Consider the following 19,618-nt stretch of genomic DNA (forward strand, 5'->3'; position numbering starts at 1 on the left):
GATACAATATCTGCATTTTCTGTACTCTTCGCTAAAAAGACGTGATACTGTACGAAAAAGCGTAGAAACTAAAAAAAGGCAAAAGCGTCTAATTACAATTCCGTTTCTGACCTCCGCCTGTCTACAGGTGGCCGCCGCACAACGTGATTCAATTGATACCCTTTATCAAACTCCGGTTCATCTTCAAAAACATCATCCAGACTCTCCGACTTAGCCTCCGCCAAAGGCGTTGTCGCCGCCGCCGCCGCCGCCGTAGCCAATCTACGATCATGACGGAAATCAGCCGGTACGGTTTTCGCCATTAGTTTCGGATCGTAGCTCAACATTCTCTTGGGCGGCTCTCTAGTCTCTAGGCGAGATACAGAACAGTTCCTTGATTTTGCAAAGCAAACAAACCGCCAATGGGGTTTCCGTCCCCTTTACGACACCGACGCAGGCGGGAAGCCGGTCGTCGCAACGACGAGACGCAAAGGCTTGCCGCGTTTCGACCTCAAAAGCGAGCTTATTGGCCGAAATTGTCGGAGTCACTTCGAAAGAGAGAAAAATCGAGAGACGAACGTTTGAAGGTCGATCGTTTCATACCCGCATTGCAGTCAGTCGATTCGACGTCGTCCAATGCGACGGGCCCACACAAAGACGACGAATCGTTCAATACTTCGAATCGCGACGGGACGCCACGACCACGTGGGCGCGCACGTGTCGTTCGACGACATTCCGTTCCACTTCCGGTCGATTCTCAACACCGATTCGTTGCCGATTGACGCGCGAAGCGCGCCGGAAAAGTCGTCGGGGAGTCGATAGCGGAAGGCGAGACGGCAGAGCGGCGCCGCGTAGAGCGCAGGGCTGGATAGGAGACCGCTTTCGCCGCGTAAGTAAGCCACTCGTCCTGGATGGATTCCGAATATAAACATTAAGCCGAAGGTATCGTTTTTCAATTCGGCGTATACCGGACGAATTTCCATCGCTGTCGACGGCACGTGTCGCGTTCGTGTCGAGACTCGCGACGCGCGGGAGGCGACGACGACCAGCCGCACAAATTGGACCGTTCGAAACCGCAGGAGACGTCTGGACAGCGAGAGAGAGAGAGAGTGAGCGAGCGAGATAAAACGAGGAGTACGTGTGACAGCTCTCGTGGCGGTAAAGTAGGCGGGCGCGGTGTCAATTAGACGAAAGACGAAAGCCACACATGTTCTCGAGGCGCGAATACGGCTCTCGCGTCCTACTACAGTTTTTTTAGAAGACTACGACTTGCGCAAGGACCTCGAACGACGACATAAAATCGATGTGACGCGGACGCTTTATGAGGCTAATTTGACGGGCACCAGGCCAAGCCAAAGAGACCGATGCGCATCCGTCAAGTCGTAAAAACAAAGTCTAATCTCTTTTCGACGAGGCCGTCGCGGAGGGGGCGGTGGAACGCGCACGCGAGCGAGCAAGCCGCGCGGCCAAGGGAATTCGTTTCGTGCACGCGAATAGGCTTGGTTTGGAGCCGCCTACTGGCCCGGAGGGTAAAACTACATGGTATTGTTACCTCGAGCGACGAAGAGACGAGCGTTGAGGAGGGTCGACACGTCATGACATCCCTTAGGAGGAAAAAACCTGTCACGTCATATAGAAATCATTGAATAAACATACCTTCCTTATTCAGGATAAACAGAACGAGATCCAGTTGTCTCATTCTTAGTATCAAGACCCCCAGCATAGCTAAAGAAAAAAATAAATAAATAAATAAATAAATAAAAAAAAAATGATTTTTCTTTACCCTTGAAATCCTTTGAGGTCGACCGTATTTCCTATGACGTCAAGAAACTCTTCCATCGCGGCTCCATGATGCTCCATTCCCAAACATCTCCTCCTCCTCCTCCGTTTGACCGATGCGTTGAAATGTGTGCTTCGTCTGCAAATTATCCGGAACCTATCAAGAAATAATAAAAAATTATTATTATTATTATTATATATTCAAGGACCTCGTCTCCCGTAGCGGGACGCATTCGCGCCACGTGTTACTCCTTTAAAACATATTTGGCAATATCTCGGATCCTCCGAAGGAAACTCGGACGTCGGTATAATTTGCCAAAACGTATCCTGTCGCGTTCTCGCAATGACGCGATATTCTTCCCAACTTCGCATCGATTTAGACGGCTGTTGATTGGCTAAAACGCGTCGAAGGGACATGAGAAGTGGACCGAGATAATCGTCAAGGCAATAGAAATTCTCATGATCCTAATAAAATAAATAAATATATATATATATTATTATTATTTTCTTTGTACTTTATTTAGAAAGTGACGTCGATAATTCATTAGCATTTCATCGGATTGAATTTTGCATTCAATTGAATTTTTATCTTTTTCTTTTTCCTCGTCCGTTGGCGACCAGCCGTGACATCGAAAGCCCTCGCTTGGTAACAAAATCATGGGGCGTGGTCCATCCTTTTTCAAAATCTAAAATCAATACATATATATAAATAGGTTGTTTAATTTTTTTTCTTTGGCGTGCCGAACCGCGTCGACTCGACGTGCCATGCTGGCGCTGCAAGCATCCTGCGCGAAAATCCGAATATAGAAAAATTTGCACGTCGTTCCGAGAATGTCAGTGACACCTTAACAGGCCAAGAACATCGTTGATCATCCAAACGATCCGTTTGAAAGTCGAAGAGTAGGTCGAGCAACTAGAACACGTAAAATAAAAATAAAAAATAAATTTTTTTCTGTTTTGTCCTGTACCTCTGAATCGGGTTCGATTGGTTTGCGTCGAAGGGGCGTGGTGGCGGCTCTGACGTCATTCTTCCGCTCGGACGAGATCGCTCGTTTGAGTCTAAAACGAGGAAATAGAGCGTTAAAGAGTGCAATAGAGATACGAAATGAACAACAACTCGCCTTCGCGGTAGCGTCGACATGAGAAATCGAAAAAGAAAGCTAAATTCGGTCGAGTGAGACTGTCGAAGAATCCGTAGGAAGAAGGGGCGCCCCCCTGCTTTATTTCGAGCCTTAATCAAACAAAGAGAGCGAGCGTTAGACAAGCAAACGGTTGACAAGGCGCAAAGTCCGTCTGCGCGGGTGACGCCCCCACAGCATATGAACAAAAAGGTGCGTAGAAATCCTAAAGTCTCGTCGAACGCCCTTCGTTCGAATCCCGCAGCCGTTCGAAAGGCGCGCGTTCGATTTCCGCGAAGGAAACGCTCGCGGCGCTCTCGAGGGGGAAGTAAACTCACCGATTCGAACCCGGGTGCGATCGTTTGTCGACTTGTCGCGTCGTTCGGGCACTGTTCGTTGCCACAAAGGTGTGCGGGGGGAGCGACCCGTTGAAAGGAGCCTAGTATAGTTGTACAGTAGTTTATACGGGTTTCGTGTGACGTAGGGCTTTTTAGTGCCCTGACGTATATAATGACTTTCGTTTTCGTTCGCTTTCTCGTCCTCATCTCGCTCTTATCCGTCGCGAAAGAGAAGTCCCAAACAAAAAAGATTTTAACCGACTACACGGACGAGGAAATAGACCAGCTTTTCGATAAGTGGGAGGTACTTGCAGACGAATCCGGGACACTCTAAACCGGATATCGATTTTTCTCTGCAGGAAAACGAAGATGAAAAAGACCCGGACGATTACGCTCATCTGAAACCGCCAAAACAACCGAACGTCCAGTTCGATCTATCAAAACCGATTTCAAACGTCGATGACATGCTAAAACAATCTAAGAAAGGTCGCCGACACCACGTGATCGCGCGCGCGGGGCAGTCCTCTCTTTTCAACGCAAATATTCACACCCAATGCTATATGTTGGATGATATACGGGCTATATTTGTTATACAGGACGGAAGTGTCGCTTGGGACGTGAAAGATTTTTTAATTACGCAGGAAGACTGTAGGAGCGTTGAGTTAGAGCAGAAGACCTATTGGGGGCCCGGTGCCTCGGCGGAGGAGAGACGCGAGAAGGAGGCCAAGACGAAGAAGGAGGAAGAGGTGAAGGAGAACGCGTTTAAGAAAATGGCTGAAATGCAAGGCAAACAAGAATTGTAATGCGAAATGATTTTTTGTTGGATTAAATACTGTGCAATGTGAGTTTGCACGTGGCATACGGGGTGTGATATCGCGGCAGATTTTTTTGTTGAGCTCCGAAATCCGTTCGAATCCACGCTTTGCTTCTCCGCGTCTACCTATGGCATCGATTAAACGCCAGCGACCCGAAGAAGGCGAAGCGAGCGCGCCGGCGCCCGTTTTTCCGACGCCTCGCTTTCCCCGGCCCCAACCCCATCCGGCGATGACAGGACGCTCGTTCGAGTCGCTTCCGAGCGAAGTCGGCATAGCGCAATACCAGGCGCCTCAAATCGGCTCGCAACCGTTCTCGTAAGCCTTCCAGCGCTAGCTGGGACCCCTCGCGTTGCCTCGCAACGAAAATTTCTCTCAGCGTGTCGCAACCGAGTCTTCCGCGCGCACAATCGGCCGCCGCGCACCACCATCCGCACGCGCACGTAAGAAAAAGACCGTCGCGAAGTAAATAAAAGCGAAAATGTTCCTTCTTTCGTTAGTTGTTATTGACGCCGTCATTTCAGTCTGCGCAAGCGCAGGCGTCCACTCAGCCGGCTCCCCAGCAACAATTTCAAAGACTCAAACTCAAATTCGAAGACGCTCTCTCCTATCTGCATCAAGTCGAACTCCAATTCGGCAATCAACCACAAGTCTACAACGATTTCTTAGACATCATGAAAGAATTCAAGTCGCAGAGGTATTTATCAATGGATTAATTGTATCAATATTGATACTCCTGGTGTGATTGGCTGTGTGAGTAGACACCCGGATATAATAATGGGTTCCAATACTTTTCTTCCTCCTGGCTATAAAATCGAAGTTATACCCAATGAGCCAATACAAGTAGTAATGAAAGAAAACATCCAAAATCCGTACCTATCTTTATTTAATCTGATCAGGTGATCACTATGTCATCGGTTCTGTCTAAACAGCAACTACCATTGCAACAACTACAAACGTCATCGGCTCCAGCCTCTCAGCCAACACAACCTGTTCAACAGGTTTCTGCTAGTGGGGGAACGGGTTCCGTGGGCGTGGCTACTGGAGGGGGCGTTTCCATGGCTCAAATGGGTTATAACGCGCTTTCTGTGGCTGCGACGCAAGCCATTCTTCATCCTCAGCCCGCTCAGCAGCTAATTGAATTCAATCACGCAATTAATTACGTCAATAAGATTAAGGCGGGTGGGCGTGGACAATTAGATTAAATCTTATTATTTATTTATTTAGAATCGTTTTCAAGCGAGACCTGAGACGTATAAGGCGTTCTTGGAGATTCTGCATACATATCAAAAGGAGCAGAGAACGTGGAGAGACGTCATTAATATCAATAATTAGAATGAGGTATTAATCTTATTGATTTCATAAGGGAACCGGAAACAGAAAGTTGTCCAAAAGCGAAGTAGGAATCATATAGAATATTTTCATTTTTAATTGTTTATTTTTTAGGTGTATCATCAAGTAGCTAAATTGTTTCACAACAATGAGGATCTTCTTCAAGAATTCGGGCAATTTCTTCCGGAAGCGACTGCTCACATGACTGCTCAATTGCAACAGCAACAGCAACAACAATCCTCACCCGGAAGTGCTCCAAGCAAGCCAATGACGTCATCCGCGACGAATCTTGGATTACTCCTGGGTCAAGCTGCTACACAGCAGAGAGCAAAAACTGCAACCGGGGGGGAAATCAATACGGATTAAAATTATTAGTTAAAGTTTTTTATTAGTTTCTTCTAAGCCTAGAAGTGCGTTCAAGAGAGAAAGCATATTATATATAGGTGGTAGAGGCGAAGATGGCAGTTAGTTTAAACGTAGGGAAAAAACGCGAGAATTTCGGTAAAGGGCCACCAGTCGGCATACCCCATTTTGCTCTTACTCGCTTTCTAGTGCCTGCTTCTCGTCTCAGAGGTATCCGTTGCGAATGGAACGGCTGAATTAGCTGATTCACGACGGTGGAATCCTCAAAGAGACCCCACTACGGTCTTTCGACGCAATCCCTCCAGTTTCCCACTTCGAAGTAAACGCCTGTCGTCTTCGCATTCGGCTGCAAACCCGAACAGAGCTCAAACGGCCGCTAAAAACGCTAACGAACTTAACGTCGACTGTGACTGCGCGAGGCTGCGTCACGCTCACGCGCCGCGCGCGGTCTAATCCGCATAACTATCCGCATGACGTACATGTTTAGAACCCCAATACATCACCACACCAAACAAAAACTAGCCAATATCGAAAATTATTTATTAAATTTTCTCACCAACATGGCAGCATAGTTCTCTAGATAAATCGATAGGGCCGCCTCGACGGCGCCACCGCCGGCAACGAGCGACTTTGACTCGATGACGCGACGCACAACGCAGAGCGCGTCGTGAAGCGACCGTTCCATCTCGTCAACCATGAAATCGTTGGCACCGCGGAGAATCACGGAAGCGGCACTATGAGCCTTGTGAGTCTAGGGAAAGCAGAGTCTCTCTCTCTATGTCTATGTTTATGCAGTAAAGAGCGTCTTGCTCTCTCTCTCTCTCTCTCTCTTAGAGACTTCTAAGTGTTGGACTCTATACTAGGCTTGCTTACTTTTTGATGAGTATGAGCTCGTCGTCGCATACTCTCTCCTGTACCACTTCTTCCGCTTCTCCGAGAAACGAACTATCGAACGAATTCTCGCCTTCTAAATTCGCTAGAGTGGATACGAGTTGACCTAGAAAAAAAACACCATTAGGTTTCATTTAATTAATTAATTAATTATTTATTTTCCGAACCCTGGGTTGCCCTAGCGATTCTCTTCAAATACGCCTTCTTGCATCGACGCACGGCCATCGCTCCCGCTTCGACGAAATACTTCAAGCAGAGATCGTCGATTCCGCCCGTCGTCAAGACGACGTTGGCACCGGTACCCAATATCTTCTCGATCTTCTCCTTCGTTATGTCGGCCTCGCGCTTGCGTATCCCTTCCAACTTCTCCGGATCCTCGACGACGACTTGAACGTCGAAAGCCATTTTCGATTTTTGAAGATTGAAATCGATGCAGGCGATCTTCGGCGACGCGACGCGCTTCACCAAAGCTACGGGGAGACACGCAGTTAAAATAAATAAATAAATAAATAAATAAAATAAATAAATATTTGATATTACCTTGGGAAGCGACTGTGCAATTGAGCGCGTATCCGTTCACGAGTACGCTCTCCTGGGCGCTCGCGCCGTGCGCCTTTAGGACGTCGATCGATTTGATTGGACAATGCACCTCGCCTTTCGCATTGGCGCGCTTCACGGCCAGACAAGCGTCGACGACTAGCTTCGAAAAAAATTCAGAATCACTAAGAGAAATAAATCAAAAAACGGAAAGCCAAAATTTCAATATTTCTTATTACTTTCCGATGAGCTTCGATGACATTGACGTCTTTGCCGCATTGATGAGACAGTCCTTGCCCAAGTCGTCCAAACTGACGGCCAAATGATCTAGAATGTACTTGCAAGCCTCCCTATGGGGAGAATCTCGCATAGAAAACGCAACATTGAATATTCCACGACGAAACCTGCACGCGAGCCTATATCCGCTTATAATCGACGTAGGATGGATCTTAGTCTTGACCAGGTCCTCGGCATTCTTCAATAATTCGGCGGCAATAATTACCTAAAAAGAATAAATTAAAAAAAATAAGAGAGCCTTCATTTCTATTCTTACCACAGACGTCGTTCCGTCGCCGACCTCCTCGTCTTGCAATTGAGCCAATTCCACAAGCACTTTCGCGGCTGGATGCTCGACTTCGAGCAAATTTAGAATCGTCGCGCCATCGTTTTCACGTCCTAGAGACGATACGCGAGCTCGAAACGTTCGAGGGGACCCCCGACTTACTCCGACGTCGTCGACGAGCATCTTATCGAGTCCCACTGGGCCTAGAGAGCTCTTCACGATGTTCGCGATCGACGAAGCGGCCATTACTGGAGATTTTTCGAAGGCGTCAGCTTTAGGATCTTCGCGGGTCGTGGAGAGCGTACCGTTTTGCGAGCGAACGCTATCGCCCGACGCTCTTTCGCCGCGAACGCTCAACAGTCCTTGCGAAAATACGGGTTTGCCCTGCGGAAATACGGGTTTGGGCATAAATACGTCATTTCGTGACGTAATCGCAAGTGCTTTATGGGCCATGTTTTTCGGTGAAGCGACTGCGCATGCGTTGACAGCACGTGGATTTAATCCGATTTTAATCACCTACAAAAAATTGATTCGTAAAATGTTTACCAACCCCGTGCACCCCAGTTGCATGTATGGGCTTCAGTAAAATTTCTCGTTCGTTTGAGAGAGCCTGAAGGGATTCTTCCAGTTGAGTGCCCCTAATTAAGAAAATTAATTGTGATAAACAAATGTAAAATAACCCTGTACCTATTGATAGTGTTCCTCCAATTTCCCTTCCTTCTTCCTTGTCGACCCCTCTTCCGTCTTGTGCGCGTCCTGTATCCTTCTCCTGCATCCTCGCTCCATCCCATTGAGTGTTCCTAAATAAAAGAAATGAAGTGTGATAAATAAATGTAAAATAACCCTGTACCTGTTGATAGTCTTCCTCTAATTTCCTCTCCCTCTTCCAAGTCGATCCCTTTCCTTCCCTGTGCGTGGCCTTTGTCCTTCTCTTGCATCCTCCCTCATTCCATCCCGTTGAGTGTTCCTGAATAAAAGAAATAAAGTGTGATAAACATATGCAAAATAACTCTGTACCTATTGATAGTCTTCCTCCACTTGCCCCTCCTTCTTCCTTGTCAATCCCTTTCCGTTCCTGTGCGTGTCTTCTGTCCTCTTCTCTTCCTTCCAAGTGAGCTCCCTAGATAAAAAGAGAGTAAAAAATTATCCAAAAACAAACCGATACCTTATGCTAACTTCCGCTCGACCTCCTTCCTATATAAAACACAAAAAACAAAGCCCCTTTAACACATAAAACTACGAGGCACTTATCTGATAGAACCCCTGGAATGAGCCCCCACCGGTAGAATAACACTAAAACAATGAGAAAGAAAACAATAAATAATTCTGCACAACATATTTGGGCAGACCTCCTTGTTTAAAAAATCCCCCCCCCCCCCCCCCCCCCCCCAAAAGAAGAAAAAATAAGTAACTCTATCTACGCACCTAAAGGAACCTCCCCCCTAAAAAATTACACGAAAGAGATGAGTTCGCGTAGAAACGAAAAGAAAACCATGTACAGGAACACGATTAAAACCTAACCGCGTAATATACGACGCTCGACACCCCATGGATCACGGGAAAAACGCGGTTCTCGAGGCCCCAGTTTCCATCGCGCAGCGTTAACGGCCTCTCAAACACGCTCCAAACCTCGCCGCGAAACGGCTAAACCCCTAAAACCGCGTAAGGAACAGAGGAGAGATGTAGTAGAATCCTTCGAACGTGTATGAGGCCCAGAAACCGCAACGCGCAGGGTGAAACGACACGCGAATACACAACCTACCTTTCGCGACAATCGATCTTTGCCTCTCTCGTCCCCTTCGCTTTATTTGAAGCCGTTTTGAAGCAATGACTGAAAGCACTGTCCCGTATACATGTAACCCGGATAATCACCACGCGAAATTACTCATGCAAAATGCACGAACCGTCAAATACCTTCAGCATGCTCTCTCCTATTACAATAACTAGCGTAACAACAGCCCAAGACTCATGAAGACAGAAAAGCTGATATACCAAAAACAGCGATTATATGACGTCAAATCCCAAATACGCCCACCAGACCCTACACCCAAATTAAACTGCTTAAAATTCTCTAACGGACTGGAGTAAAACAATTGTCAATTCCCCTTATCTACTATATAGGGTTAGGGGTATAAGTTGACGGTTTCGGAAAACACGAAATTAATGGAGCCGACCACCGCAGTTGTACGGGTGGAGCCCGTATAACGAAGGAGGGAGGCTCTCTCAAACGTGATCTTAGGACCTGAAGTGTCTGTCTGTATGTCTGTTCGTCACGCTCGGTATTGTGACGTAACTTAAAAGCCCGTTTTTTCGTACAGCGCATGCGCGACAAAGGGCTCAAAACGGTGCCCCAAAAAAGGCGATTTACGACGCGAATAAAGCGTTTTTTCTTTCATAAACGGAAAAAATGCTTAGAAACCCTTATTTCCAATTGATCTGTGCTATTTTCCGTGTTATAAATGCCCTGAGAAACCGAAACGACAGTTTTGATTGTCACGCTCTGACGTCACAATCAAAAGTATCCACTCATGCCGTATGTGCGTGGGTATGTACGCGTGTACGGGTAACAGGAAATATGACCCGTACACATGCATAGGTCCCCCTCAAATACAGAATACAGAGCACATTATCAAATACACTACGTCAGAAAAGCGCCTAATTAGGAAAACATTGCAATCATGCAAGTATTTACAGTATGTACGTAGGAGTGAGCTGTAGTAGCTAACGGCTGTAAGGACCACGTGAATATGTGACAACATAAAAAATTATGACGTCACACTATGGTATGCACTCTCGTACGGTAAGCGGTGGGAGGCTCTGCATGATGGCAACACGGTGAACACCGGGCCATCATTCTCTAGTAATAATAAATAGAGACTACATCTAATGACGTCACACACACAACCATAGATAGAGCTCTAAAATTTCTTTCGAATGATCTGACTCTGTACACTATTTTGGAGCTAAAAGGGGGGTGGGCGCTTGCTCGGGTGTACTGTAGGCGTTTACTCGGTAGTTTACGCGTGTACGGGCGCGTCGACGAAGAACGCCCAGAGCGCCTTCGATCCGAGAACGTCGTTATGATCTAGATCGCCGATGAGTGAAAGACCATCGAGCTCGAGGCGCGTTAACTCGTAAGGCGTCTGACAAGTCCCGTATACTCGGAGCGCGGGTGTTTTTCTTAATTCATAATTGGCTCGAAAGAAAAGCAAGGCTTCAATATTTTTCGTTCACTTTCTCTTTACTTTCGGAAAGGGATGTACTACCGCTGTGAAATCATGACTTATTCATGGCAGATCAATTAGTAGCAAGTTTGGGTTTCTTTATTTTTGCGCTTCAGATATAGCCCGTATGTTTTTATTGCGGGGGTGCAGGTTCCCACGCGAAAACGGAGGTCTTTAGCGTCAAATAGCGTTCCAAAAATGAAGGAAACGTTGCGCTGCCACGTGCCGTTCAGCTGCAGCACCCGTATGAAGACCAAAAGGGTCTTTTAGACGCACACGTTCTCCGTTTTTACCCCACAGCGCTTGCGCAGCTAGAAAACGGCCCCCAATCGAAATGAAATACTCGAAGCTAGGTCTTTTCTCGCATGCGCGACCACGCCCCTCCCAAGAAAATCGAAGCGGCTTCGATCTCGACTTCTCGCGGATCTAACCTCGAAACCATCTCCCCAAACAGACGGATCCCGACGAAATCGACTTGTCATCGAGCCTTCTCAACCCGGATGCGTGCGGCCTTCTCCTCGACGCCGTCGATCGACGACGAAGCGCCGTCGTCGTTCGTCGAACCCGGCTCGCGAAACGATCGAACTCGATCACAATTACGCGCGACAAGGCGACGCGACGACGCAATTTCATCTCGCCGACGACGACGTTCTCGCTCTCTGCGACGGCGTAGAGTCGACGAAAGTCGCCTACAACGGCGGCGAACAGCCGGACTTCGGTAAGACACGCCTACGGAAGTCTTTATGTTTTGACTTGGACACGCCCTCGCGTACCTATATTGTTTAGGATACGAAGGGAAATCGCTTTTTCACGTAACGTGGGATCTTCGTATCTGGGGACCAGGGGAACTTTTATAGGGTAATAATACTAGTTCCATACAAAAGCACAGACAGGTCAGCACCAGCGGGGTACTCTCTAAGGGAACTTGAATAGCGTGTAAAGATGAGGTGGCGGCGCCGTCGATTTTTTCCAAATTTTCAAAATGCTTGCGAGCATTTGGAATATTCACGAGCATAGCAGCGGAAGCTGAAACAAATTCTCCAAAAAAGCTCTCATATAGGAATTTTTACTCACAGAGAGATGTAATGACCATCACATAAGTATTTGACGTGAAAACGTCGACAAAAGCGGAAAATCGAGAATTTCTCACTTCCATGCAGTGAAACTGAGCCTGCAAGTTGCTACAACAACAAAAGTTGATTTTTTTATTAGTTATGTATTTATGAGACCTGCAACTGAGTTTGAATTGCTTGATGATATTGCTAATTTTTTCAAATCTGTGCACGTCACCGTGCTTTCTCCTCATTGATTGAGAGATAACCTTGATGGATTATATATATGGATTATATATGTGGGTTGTTTGCTTACCAAAAAGGCGGCTCTTTCAAAAAGGAGAACTTCATCTGCTTCAACGATACCAGCAATATGATCTAGATTCGCTTCAAGTTGTTTCACATTAGGAATGAGCTGATAGACTATAGATGACCACGCCTACAAGAAAAAATAGAGACTTTTGTCTAATTTATAAAACTTGCCTTATATAAGGTCTCATCCCAGATTGATGTACTAAAGCAGACACATTGCAAAGGAAGAGACAATTTCTGAAGCTCTTGCTCCCTTTCAGAATAAATCTACAAAACATATAATAATAAATAATATTAATCTTTTTATCTCTCTCTGCCTGGTGTCTTTGGTCTTCTTGCACTAGATCCATCTTGTGGATGAGACAAAAGACTTTTGCCTCAGGTGAGTTCTGAAGAATCGCTTCCAAGCACGATTGATAATAATGCACGTCGCGTTCCATTTCGCAACTTTCCACGTCGAAAACGTAGATCAGCACTTCGACATTTTTGAAAATATTATCGCGTTGACTCGTGAAATAATTCTCCATGAAAGCCTCTTGACTAATAAATAAATAAATAATAAAATAAATAAATAAATAAATTAGGGGTGTATTACCCGCCGCAATCCCATAGTTTCAAAACGAAATTGCAAAGGAAACGCACGTGCGAATGTTCGACGTCAACTGCGAGAGAATATTCGGGGTCACGTGATGCAATCGTGTTCGAGGGCGGTTTGCGCGATTGTCGTACTCGTTGCGCCGAGTCGGCGCGTGTCGCGCGCGATGTAATTGGCGAATATGATCGATCGCATGCTCGTTTTGCCCGAACCGCTTTTTCCCATGAGAAGAACCTAGCGACGGGGATCGATAATCGTGCACTAAGAAATTCTATAGCCGTGCTCGAATAACCTTTTTCTTCATGATTTCGCAGCGACGAGACAAAGGTGTTGTACTGTGGTGTACGGGGGTTTTAACGAGATCACGTGCCGTCAGCCCCACGTGATTTCCGGGGATCTCATTTCAACTCTCTCTCGAAAAGTGGCGAATGTAGCTCGTAACTTTCTTATGGCATCGAGAGAGCTCAACATAGACAACGTTATGGACCGAATCGCTTTTCTCCAGCACTCGCAGAACCACGTTATCGCTCTCGCTCGTCAAATCTATGACGTCACGCACTGGAAATCGCCTCTAAAATCACTCGACGCTCTTCTATCGAGCTGTATGCTCTGCTTTTTTGCAGAATATCTACTTTCCGCAGCGTTTCTCGCCATATCCCGCGATTCTTCTACTCGGCTACGCGAAAATCGAAAGTCTACGCGCTCTACCTGCAAGAAGAGACGAAAAACAAGCTCAACCACGTTTCAAAGACGGAAAGAAACGCTTTTTGAACGCCTGCAACGAAGACGTCGCAAAATCTCGCGAATAACTGAAGCAATTTCGCCTCCTCGTGGGCCAAGCCCACGAAATAGCGCAGACTCTCATCTATATGGGAGAAGAAATACGAAATTTGTTTTATTGGAAAAGACCAAGTGGATATTCACTTGTGGGACTTCTTGGTTGGCTTGGCTACGTTTTCGTATCGTGGCGCGTTCCCTTGCTCTTTTGCGTCATATGGCTTTTTACGAGAAATGAAAAAATGATTGAAATTCTTTTTAAGAAGACGGATGCTGCTTCGATTCCCGTTGATTCCGCTTCGGATCTGAGTGGAGACAGTGGAGAAGATCGCAAAACAACGCCCAAGTCGGATGACAACGATGATACCGAAATAAATGAAGATGCCATGCGAAAAAGTCACGTTCTAATTCAAGATTCATCTGAAAGAAGTGACAGTGAAAACAGTAGTGACAGCGAAACGGAATCTAGAGTACTTTCCGTTGCATCGGAACCGGAAGTAGCGAGGAAGAGACTGTCTGGTTTTTCTCGTTTCCCTCGAAGGCGAAATCGCGGCGGCGATAATGACAACGACGATCACGAAGGAGTTATTTTGAGCGGTTTGAGGTGTTTTCAGTGTACGAGCAGATTGCCACAGTCGTATGAGAATTGTCCTCGTTGTGGCGAGACGTTTTGTTCGTCTTGCTGCTGTCATGCCGTGAAGAAGGCGCTGTTCGAAGCGACGGCACCTGGTGCCGCCGAAGAAACTGTTTCCGTGTGTCTAAAGTGTTACATGAGTTTTCAAAGAAGATAACTTGTGAACTTTGTTTTGTATTGGAGCAGCTGACATACATTATTATCTATGAGATGAGACGAAAAGCAATAAATTTAGAAATGGGGGGCGTGACGCGAGGGCTCCTGCTATAAAATGTTCTTTTTATTATATGTTCGAATCCGTCGGGTGGCGGGTAAGCAAAATCAGCAAAGGCAACGTCAAGAATAGCACCGTCATCAACTATGCGTATTTAGATTGTAGAGACTTGGTGTTTTCGTTTTCACGTGAGCTTACCGTAGAAAATTGGAAAGATTTGACCTCGTATACCAGTCACTGGACACTGGAGTGACTTAATAGATTCAGTTCTACGTGGTCATACGAACAGCTCTATACACAAAGATCTCATACTCTCAAGTAGATTAAATATATGTTTTCTTTTACTATTATGTCTCCTTCTCCTGGTAAAGTCTCTATTTTGTGGAGGATTTCGTCGTTGTGGCACACTGTTCCGTCCGAGCGGAGGACCCAGCTTTGGGAGTCTTTTCCAAAGGGGATGATGTCTAGTTTCGATTTGTCGGTCGCTAGGCCGACGCCCCATATGCCTTTGAGTCGAAAGACAAGGGAGGATGGGATTTTTTCTTACCTCCGGATTGGATTTTCATCTCGAAATAGGCTTTGTTTTGGACTATGGGTGCGTTGGCTAATGCGGCTCCTGTTCCGCAGACGCGTTTTCCTCCTTTCACGATCACGCAATCTGAGGAGAGCGATGTGGACTTCGCGTTTTGTGACGTTTCTCGTTTTGTCTTACCCATTTTGTTTGAGTCTAGAGTCACTTGAGGCATTTCGTTCAGCGAAATGTGGCCTGGCTCGCGATCGCGAGACCAGAAACGCAAGCGACATCGAATCATCGATAATTCAAGGTCCCGTACATTTGACAGTTTATCAGATTCTCACGAAAACAATCACAAATCAGAATTCTTTTTCTGTCTGGCAAATACTTCAATTTCAACCGTTTGAAAAAACTGTTGCCTATTGAGCCAGTTGACATCTTTGTCTGGAGGTAAATCATATGCATTACCCCAATTGCTGTAATTGCTTGAATTAGTATTGCTTTGGTCTGCAATATGAAGATCATGACCATCCCCAAAAGTAGCAAGATTAGACAAATAGTGACAGAAAGCATGAGAGTCACACGAACAGTTCATCCAGACAATGAAGAAACGGAGAATGACGAAGAGGAAGAAGAGCTCATGGCCACTACACTCGATAAACGAACGACAGAGATTACGCAAGAGGAAAGAGGTATGCAGTCAATTAATAATTATTTAATCAAAGTTTTTATGTATATCCATATTGATTTTTTAGAGAGATTTTCTGAAGGCGTTTGCAATATTGAAAGTATTTAATTATTTATTTAGTATTCAATCAATCTCCTGGCATGCAGCATGCATATTTGATGAGAAGACCTCATGAGATCTCGGTCCACGAAAGTAATCATAAAGAAAAGTTCCTGTCAACATGCAACTGCGTTAATATAACCGAATCTAACAACATAATGATCCTTCTACAAGGCGAATTAAGCTTAATACAACACTAATACGTTCCCCCATATATTATCCAAATCTTACTTCCGGAGCCGCAATATGTGGGAAAGTGAATGTGATTGGCTCATGAGGTGGCAACGGTTCAAATGGTCGATGAGCCGCTTCCACTGGAGCTTCAGCTGCTGCAAAGGAATTCCAATGCAAAGAGCCAAGTGTCAATAATAGATAAAATAGAACCTTTTCTTTCCATTTCTTCCAATCGCTCCATTGCCTCCTTGTAGAGTTTGTGAGCTAGAGGAGAACGGATAAAGAAAACAGTGTACCTATAGGTTTCGTATAGGTCATTACCATTTCGTCTGCCTGGCTCTAAGCCATTCTCCAATGACCTCATGACAGATGGTTTCGCCACTTCCACTTCCTGCGCCAATTCTGCAAAACGCATCACGTGCTAGAAAACTTGTTAAAGAATAATAAAAAAGGAAAATGATTATGATCCCAACTGACCAGACTCTCGTCATATTCATCCGCCGTTGGACTGATACATACAATCATCCTGACCTAAATGAAAAAAACAATTGCACCCCCAAAACGCGACATCACAAATAAATATCTTTACCTTTCCTTCGCCATCGAAATAGTTCTTAAAAATGTGCGCCAATTTCGAATCTCTGTACGGAACGATGCGACTCGTTCCGTTCATTTGATTGTCCCGAAGCGTTTGAAGAACCATCAGAGCAGCATTGATATTGCCTGACACAGATAAATAATAATAAATAATACACATAATTCCATATTACTACTGACCGGCTTCTTTAAGTTTTCCTCCACACGCTTGAGTGCGACTCGCTCTCTCCGATCCAGCCAAATCGACGAGCGACAGCCGACTAATCGAGACGGCACTCTTCTCGTTCAATATTTCCGCTCCCGTCGCGTCGACGGGCGCTTGAACGACGCGAATCGTAAAGACGCTGTGACTTCGACTCGACTCTTGATTGAGCTGAGTCTGAGCGACGCGTCGTCGCTGTTGGCCTCGCCATAGCAACTCGTACGCCTCTTCCGTGCTCTTCACTTCGTATTCGTTCGCGCCACTCACGTACATATTGTGACGATGATCTTCTCTCAAGTTCTTCCATTGAGGCGGTCTGATAAATAAAAAGGAATTGCATTGATTCTTTTTTCTCTCTCTTGTATTGTCTATAATACTTCTGATGAACTTCGTCTGCGTCTGGTTCCTCCAATAGGTCATAGATGTAGTTGTTGTACATCTCCACAAATGATACGAAGACTGCGTAGACATTGTCTTCATCCAACTACAAATACACGTCATAGACTATATAATATTTATATTGGCCTGCGTTATTTATTATTACTCCGCTAATTTTCGTTGAATCTGGAATGCGCATAAAATCTGGGCAGTCTTGTCCCCTGTAAAATCCTTCTTTTAATTGTGTACTCGTGAGGGAAAGGCGTTACGCACCCAGATTTTTGAGATGCCGCAGCTTCGTTTCTTTGCTGCTCCATTTTGGCTTGAAATTCATTCTGAACGTTCATCCCATTTTGTTTATCAGGTTTGAAGACCTTTTTTATGGATTTTATGTAGGGGGTGAAATTCTAACAGTAGTACACTTACACATTGCTCTGCTTGAAGATGACCGATGGAATTCGAAATGGTATCTAAACTTCTCGGCAACATTCCTCCATTTCCCGAATCTCCGATCATCGTGTGCGTTTTTCCCGATCCAGTTATTCCGTATGCAAAAAGAAGGCCTGTAGAGAATTTAATTAATTAATTATAATTAATGCTACGCGAGCTCTGCGTCTAATATTAAATATCTGACCGTTTTTTCCTTTGAGTACGTCGTCGATCAGAGGAACGCACATATCGGCGAAAACGTCTTTTTGATCAGCATCGGTATCAAATACTTTACGAAACGTGCACTTCGTTTGATATCTGTGACCCGATTTATACGATTGAGACGACTAGAGAGAAAAGGAAAGAGTCGCTCTTATTAAAAACTCTCTCTTTCTCCGAAGAACCTCCGGTGGATCGAGCAGAAGTTGATGATTCGACACTTTTCGACCGCAAATCTCTTCTTCGCCATCCAATAGCGGTTTCAATCGGCAGTAAACCTACGGTGACATTGCGTTATGCCCTTTTCTTAGGGAGGCTCCTTACCCCAACGGGTTCCGTCGGAAGCGTCGCCTTTTTCGGCGTCGCCGCAGCGCGCGAGCGAGTCGTCATCGGCGTTCTTGGCGTTTGGGCTCCTCGCGAACGAATGTCCATGGCTGTAAACGGTATTTATTTGATTTCGCGCTTGCGCACAATAGAGCACTTGCGTTTGACGTCGTCACAAAGCCCACGTACCCGTATTTCCGCAGGGCAAAAGCGATAAGTAACCACCTTTTTTACGTGCGTACAGAACTTCGCCATGAATGAATGAAACCTTTTTTTGGTAACGCGATTTCATATCGTCGGGGAGAGACTACTAGCCACACTAAAATTTGTCCTGCAGAAATACGGGTTTGCCCTGCGGAAATACGGGTTTAGGCATAAATACGTCATTTCGTGACGTAATCGCAAGTGCTCTCAATCCCATACACGTGACCGCTGCACTAGTGTTCACTTTTGAAGTAGGGAAACAGTGCTGCGTATTGTGTCGTGAATTTCCGTGTATTTAGAAAAAATTATGCGAGCAATTCGGCACCAAAAAACCTCATTTTTCTTTTACAGAATACCGCGCGTTAGATGACGTAACTAAGATACGCCCTCTTTCCGCCCAGCGAAATTCTGCGCTATTTTTCACTCGACGCAGAATGGCTAGTCTTCGGCCGAGGCACGCTCCACTACTACGAGCCAAAACCGAAGTGATCTACGCGCGCAAAGCAGCAGAAACCGAACGCCTCATCGAAGATCGCGAATCTCGCAAGAAAAACTGGAAACGCTGGGGCCCCTATCTCTCCGAAAGACAATGGGGGACCGTGCGCGAAGATTATTCGAGCGACGGAAACTGGTAAGCAAAAGACAATAAAAAAGAAGAAAAGAAAATTCCCTTCGTACAGCTGGAGCTATTTTCCACACGATCACGCCCGATCTCGTGCCTATCGCTGGGGCGAAGACGGCCTCCTCGGCATCACCGATCGCCAATGCCGTCTCTGCTTCGCGCTAGCGCTCTGGAACGGCAGCGATCCCATTCTAAAAGAACGCCTATTCGGCTTGACGGGCCCCCAAGGAAATCACGTGAAAGAGTGCTACTACAGTGTATTACCATGGTATCTCTCATTGGAATGAATTAGCTCTTTTCTACGAGTATTTCCACGGCGATACGGGTCATGGTTGCGGAGCTAGGTCGGTTGGACGCTGGGGATTTGATTTAATTTTTAATTCAATTTTTAATTCTATTTTTTAGTCACCAAACGGGATGGACGGCTGTGATTACGAGGTGTGTTTAGATCGATGTGCAAAAGCAGATTTTTGTGAATCTTGACTGTGATTTATTTTCGGACTGATTGACTGTTGTGGCATGCTACTCTTTCTCTATTGAATATATGTCATTTGCCTTTTTTTTATTTCGAACACTTCCTCCCTCGTGACAGCCCATAGGTAAATAAATAAATAAATAACTCTACTAGAGCAAGAGGATCTGTGATAGC

At 45.7% G+C, this 19,618-nt stretch overlaps 7 protein-coding genes, 2 long non-coding RNA genes and 1 pseudogene across 12 annotated transcripts; 4 read left to right on the plus strand and 6 right to left on the minus strand.

Moving 5' to 3' along the window:
- Positions 1 to 2: 2 nt before the first annotated feature.
- Positions 3 to 3,337, minus strand: LOC136188090 (rap1 GTPase-activating protein 1-like). The gene is made up of 13 exons (XM_065975811.1): positions 3,215 to 3,337; positions 2,880 to 2,989; positions 2,727 to 2,817; positions 2,603 to 2,671; positions 2,505 to 2,543; positions 2,274 to 2,444; positions 1,968 to 2,223; positions 1,763 to 1,915; positions 1,636 to 1,704; positions 1,532 to 1,583; positions 948 to 1,065; positions 583 to 886; positions 3 to 527 (listed from the first exon to the last, which is right to left on the minus strand). The coding sequence occupies exons 2-8, from the start codon at positions 2,897 to 2,899 to the stop codon at positions 1,905 to 1,907; spliced, it is 657 nt and encodes a 218-aa protein (XP_065831883.1). The 5' UTR covers positions 2,900 to 2,989; positions 3,215 to 3,337; the 3' UTR covers positions 3 to 527; positions 583 to 886; positions 948 to 1,065; positions 1,532 to 1,583; positions 1,636 to 1,704; positions 1,763 to 1,904.
- Positions 3,338 to 3,374: 37 nt separating this feature from the next.
- LOC136188091 (LDLR chaperone boca-like) lies at positions 3,375 to 4,072 on the plus strand. The gene is made up of 2 exons (XM_065975812.1): positions 3,375 to 3,518; positions 3,574 to 4,072. Exons 1-2 carry the CDS (start codon positions 3,387 to 3,389, stop codon positions 4,015 to 4,017), a joined length of 576 nt encoding a protein of 191 aa, XP_065831884.1. The 5' UTR covers positions 3,375 to 3,386; the 3' UTR covers positions 4,018 to 4,072.
- Positions 4,073 to 4,101: 29 nt separating this feature from the next.
- LOC136188092 (paired amphipathic helix protein Sin3a-like) lies at positions 4,102 to 5,861 on the plus strand. 3 transcript variants are annotated; one of them, XM_065975813.1, is made up of 7 exons: positions 4,102 to 4,344; positions 4,406 to 4,469; positions 4,527 to 4,723; positions 4,788 to 4,872; positions 4,926 to 5,204; positions 5,254 to 5,425; positions 5,473 to 5,861. In XM_065975813.1, the coding sequence occupies exons 1-6, from the start codon at positions 4,157 to 4,159 to the stop codon at positions 5,359 to 5,361; spliced, it is 921 nt and encodes a 306-aa protein (XP_065831885.1). In that variant the 5' UTR covers positions 4,102 to 4,156; the 3' UTR covers positions 5,362 to 5,425; positions 5,473 to 5,861. The 3 variants fall into 3 exon arrangements, with proteins under 3 accessions (XP_065831885.1, XP_065831887.1, XP_065831888.1); XM_065975815.1 differs by having other exon boundaries at positions 4,788 to 4,869; XM_065975816.1 differs by lacking the exon at positions 5,473 to 5,861 and having other exon boundaries at positions 4,926 to 5,208; positions 5,254 to 5,391.
- A 379-nt stretch (positions 5,862 to 6,240) lies between these two features.
- LOC136188436 (T-complex protein 1 subunit alpha-like) lies at positions 6,241 to 8,164 on the minus strand. Its single transcript, XM_065976173.1, has 9 exons — positions 8,017 to 8,164; positions 7,874 to 7,894; positions 7,703 to 7,824; positions 7,554 to 7,651; positions 7,389 to 7,499; positions 7,153 to 7,334; positions 6,780 to 7,082; positions 6,595 to 6,718; positions 6,241 to 6,472 (listed from the first exon to the last, which is right to left on the minus strand). Exons 1-9 carry the CDS (start codon positions 8,162 to 8,164, stop codon positions 6,442 to 6,444), a joined length of 1,140 nt encoding a protein of 379 aa, XP_065832245.1. The 3' UTR covers positions 6,241 to 6,441.
- Positions 8,165 to 8,192: 28 nt separating this feature from the next.
- On the minus strand, positions 8,193 to 9,538 carry LOC136187968 (uncharacterized). 2 transcript variants are annotated; one of them, XR_010670064.1, is made up of 6 exons: positions 9,474 to 9,538; positions 8,877 to 9,004; positions 8,729 to 8,831; positions 8,562 to 8,678; positions 8,399 to 8,511; positions 8,193 to 8,349 (listed from the first exon to the last, which is right to left on the minus strand). It is a non-coding gene; the product is annotated as an uncharacterized lncRNA (long non-coding RNA). The 2 variants fall into 2 exon arrangements; XR_010670063.1 differs by having other exon boundaries at positions 8,729 to 9,004.
- Positions 9,539 to 11,742: 2,204 nt separating this feature from the next.
- Positions 11,743 to 13,261, minus strand: LOC136188029 (ras-related GTP-binding protein A-like). The gene is made up of 9 exons (XM_065975757.1): positions 13,187 to 13,261; positions 13,029 to 13,128; positions 12,895 to 12,961; positions 12,617 to 12,839; positions 12,471 to 12,566; positions 12,304 to 12,426; positions 12,165 to 12,256; positions 12,010 to 12,116; positions 11,743 to 11,961 (listed from the first exon to the last, which is right to left on the minus strand). The coding sequence occupies exons 1-9, from the start codon at positions 13,196 to 13,198 to the stop codon at positions 11,744 to 11,746; spliced, it is 1,038 nt and encodes a 345-aa protein (XP_065831829.1). The 5' UTR covers positions 13,199 to 13,261; the 3' UTR covers position 11,743.
- Positions 13,262 to 13,763: 502 nt separating this feature from the next.
- Positions 13,764 to 14,462, plus strand: LOC136188437 (protrudin-like). Its single transcript, XM_065976174.1, has one exon. The coding sequence runs from the start codon at positions 13,764 to 13,766 to the stop codon at positions 14,460 to 14,462; it is 699 nt and encodes a 232-aa protein (XP_065832246.1).
- A 6-nt stretch (positions 14,463 to 14,468) lies between these two features.
- LOC136188031 (SPRY domain-containing protein 7-like) lies at positions 14,469 to 15,333 on the minus strand (annotated as a pseudogene).
- Positions 15,334 to 15,823: 490 nt separating this feature from the next.
- On the minus strand, positions 15,824 to 18,282 carry LOC136188028 (kinesin-like protein KIF23). Its single transcript, XM_065975756.1, has 14 exons — positions 18,144 to 18,282; positions 18,005 to 18,097; positions 17,806 to 17,947; positions 17,598 to 17,734; positions 17,445 to 17,545; positions 17,338 to 17,392; positions 17,171 to 17,277; positions 16,772 to 17,109; positions 16,584 to 16,717; positions 16,472 to 16,525; positions 16,316 to 16,415; positions 16,205 to 16,258; positions 16,052 to 16,149; positions 15,824 to 15,987 (listed from the first exon to the last, which is right to left on the minus strand). The coding sequence occupies exons 1-14, from the start codon at positions 18,249 to 18,251 to the stop codon at positions 15,937 to 15,939; spliced, it is 1,572 nt and encodes a 523-aa protein (XP_065831828.1). The 5' UTR covers positions 18,252 to 18,282; the 3' UTR covers positions 15,824 to 15,936.
- Positions 18,283 to 18,744: 462 nt separating this feature from the next.
- On the plus strand, positions 18,745 to 19,530 carry LOC136187997 (uncharacterized). Its single transcript, XR_010670070.1, has 3 exons — positions 18,745 to 18,978; positions 19,028 to 19,313; positions 19,375 to 19,530. It is a non-coding gene; the product is annotated as an uncharacterized lncRNA (long non-coding RNA).
- The last annotated feature ends 88 nt before the right edge of the window (positions 19,531 to 19,618 follow it).

This window comes from Oscarella lobularis, chromosome 6, assembly GCF_947507565.1.
Source record: "Oscarella lobularis chromosome 6, ooOscLobu1.1, whole genome shotgun sequence".
Taxonomy (NCBI): Eukaryota; Metazoa; Porifera; class Homoscleromorpha; order Homosclerophorida; family Oscarellidae; genus Oscarella; species Oscarella lobularis.

Coding starts and splice junctions, on each gene's coding strand:
- LOC136188090 (XM_065975811.1), bottom strand. CDS start 2,899: ATGTCGACGCTACCGCGAAG. Junction 2,818..2,879: donor ATGTCGACGCTACCGCGAAG/GCGAGTTGTTGT, acceptor TCCTCGTTTTAG/ACTCAAACGAGCGATCTCGT. Junction 2,445..2,504: donor TGGCACGTCGAGTCGACGCG/GTTCGGCACGCC, acceptor TATTGATTTTAG/ATTTTGAAAAAGGATGGACC.
- LOC136188091 (XM_065975812.1), top strand. CDS start 3,387: ATGACTTTCGTTTTCGTTCGCTTTCTCGTCCTCATCTCGCTCTTATCC. Junction 3,519..3,573: donor AGCTTTTCGATAAGTGGGAG/GTACTTGCAGAC, acceptor TTTTCTCTGCAG/GAAAACGAAGATGAAAAAGA.
- LOC136188092 (XM_065975813.1), top strand. CDS start 4,157: ATGGCATCGATTAAACGCCAGCGACCCGAAGAAGGCGAAGCGAGCGCG. Junction 4,345..4,405: donor ATCGGCTCGCAACCGTTCTC/GTAAGCCTTCCA, acceptor AATTTCTCTCAG/CGTGTCGCAACCGAGTCTTC. Junction 4,724..4,787: donor AAAGAATTCAAGTCGCAGAG/GTATTTATCAAT, acceptor CTGTGTGAGTAG/ACACCCGGATATAATAATGG.
- LOC136188436 (XM_065976173.1), bottom strand. CDS start 8,164: ATGGCCCATAAAGCACTTGCGATTACGTCACGAAATGACGTATTTATG. Junction 7,895..8,016: donor TAGCGTTCGCTCGCAAAACG/GTACGCTCTCCA, acceptor GGACTCGATAAG/ATGCTCGTCGACGACGTCGG. Junction 6,719..6,779: donor AATCGCTAGGGCAACCCAGG/GTTCGGAAAATA, acceptor TTTTTTTTCTAG/GTCAACTCGTATCCACTCTA.
- LOC136188029 (XM_065975757.1), bottom strand. Junction 12,567..12,616: donor AAGAAGACCAAAGACACCAG/GCAGAGAGAGAT, acceptor TATGTTTTGTAG/ATTTATTCTGAAAGGGAGCA. Junction 11,962..12,009: donor GATGGTCATTACATCTCTCT/GTGAGTAAAAAT, acceptor AATTTGTTTCAG/CTTCCGCTGCTATGCTCGTG.
- LOC136188437 (XM_065976174.1), top strand. CDS start 13,764: ATGGGAGAAGAAATACGAAATTTGTTTTATTGGAAAAGACCAAGTGGA.
- LOC136188028 (XM_065975756.1), bottom strand. CDS start 18,251: ATGGACATTCGTTCGCGAGGAGCCCAAACGCCAAGAACGCCGATGACG. Junction 17,278..17,337: donor ATTCAACGAAAATTAGCGGA/GTAATAATAAAT, acceptor GTGTATTTGTAG/TTGGATGAAGACAATGTCTA. Junction 16,150..16,204: donor GGAAGAAATGGAAAGAAAAG/GTTCTATTTTAT, acceptor ATTCCTTTGCAG/CAGCTGAAGCTCCAGTGGAA.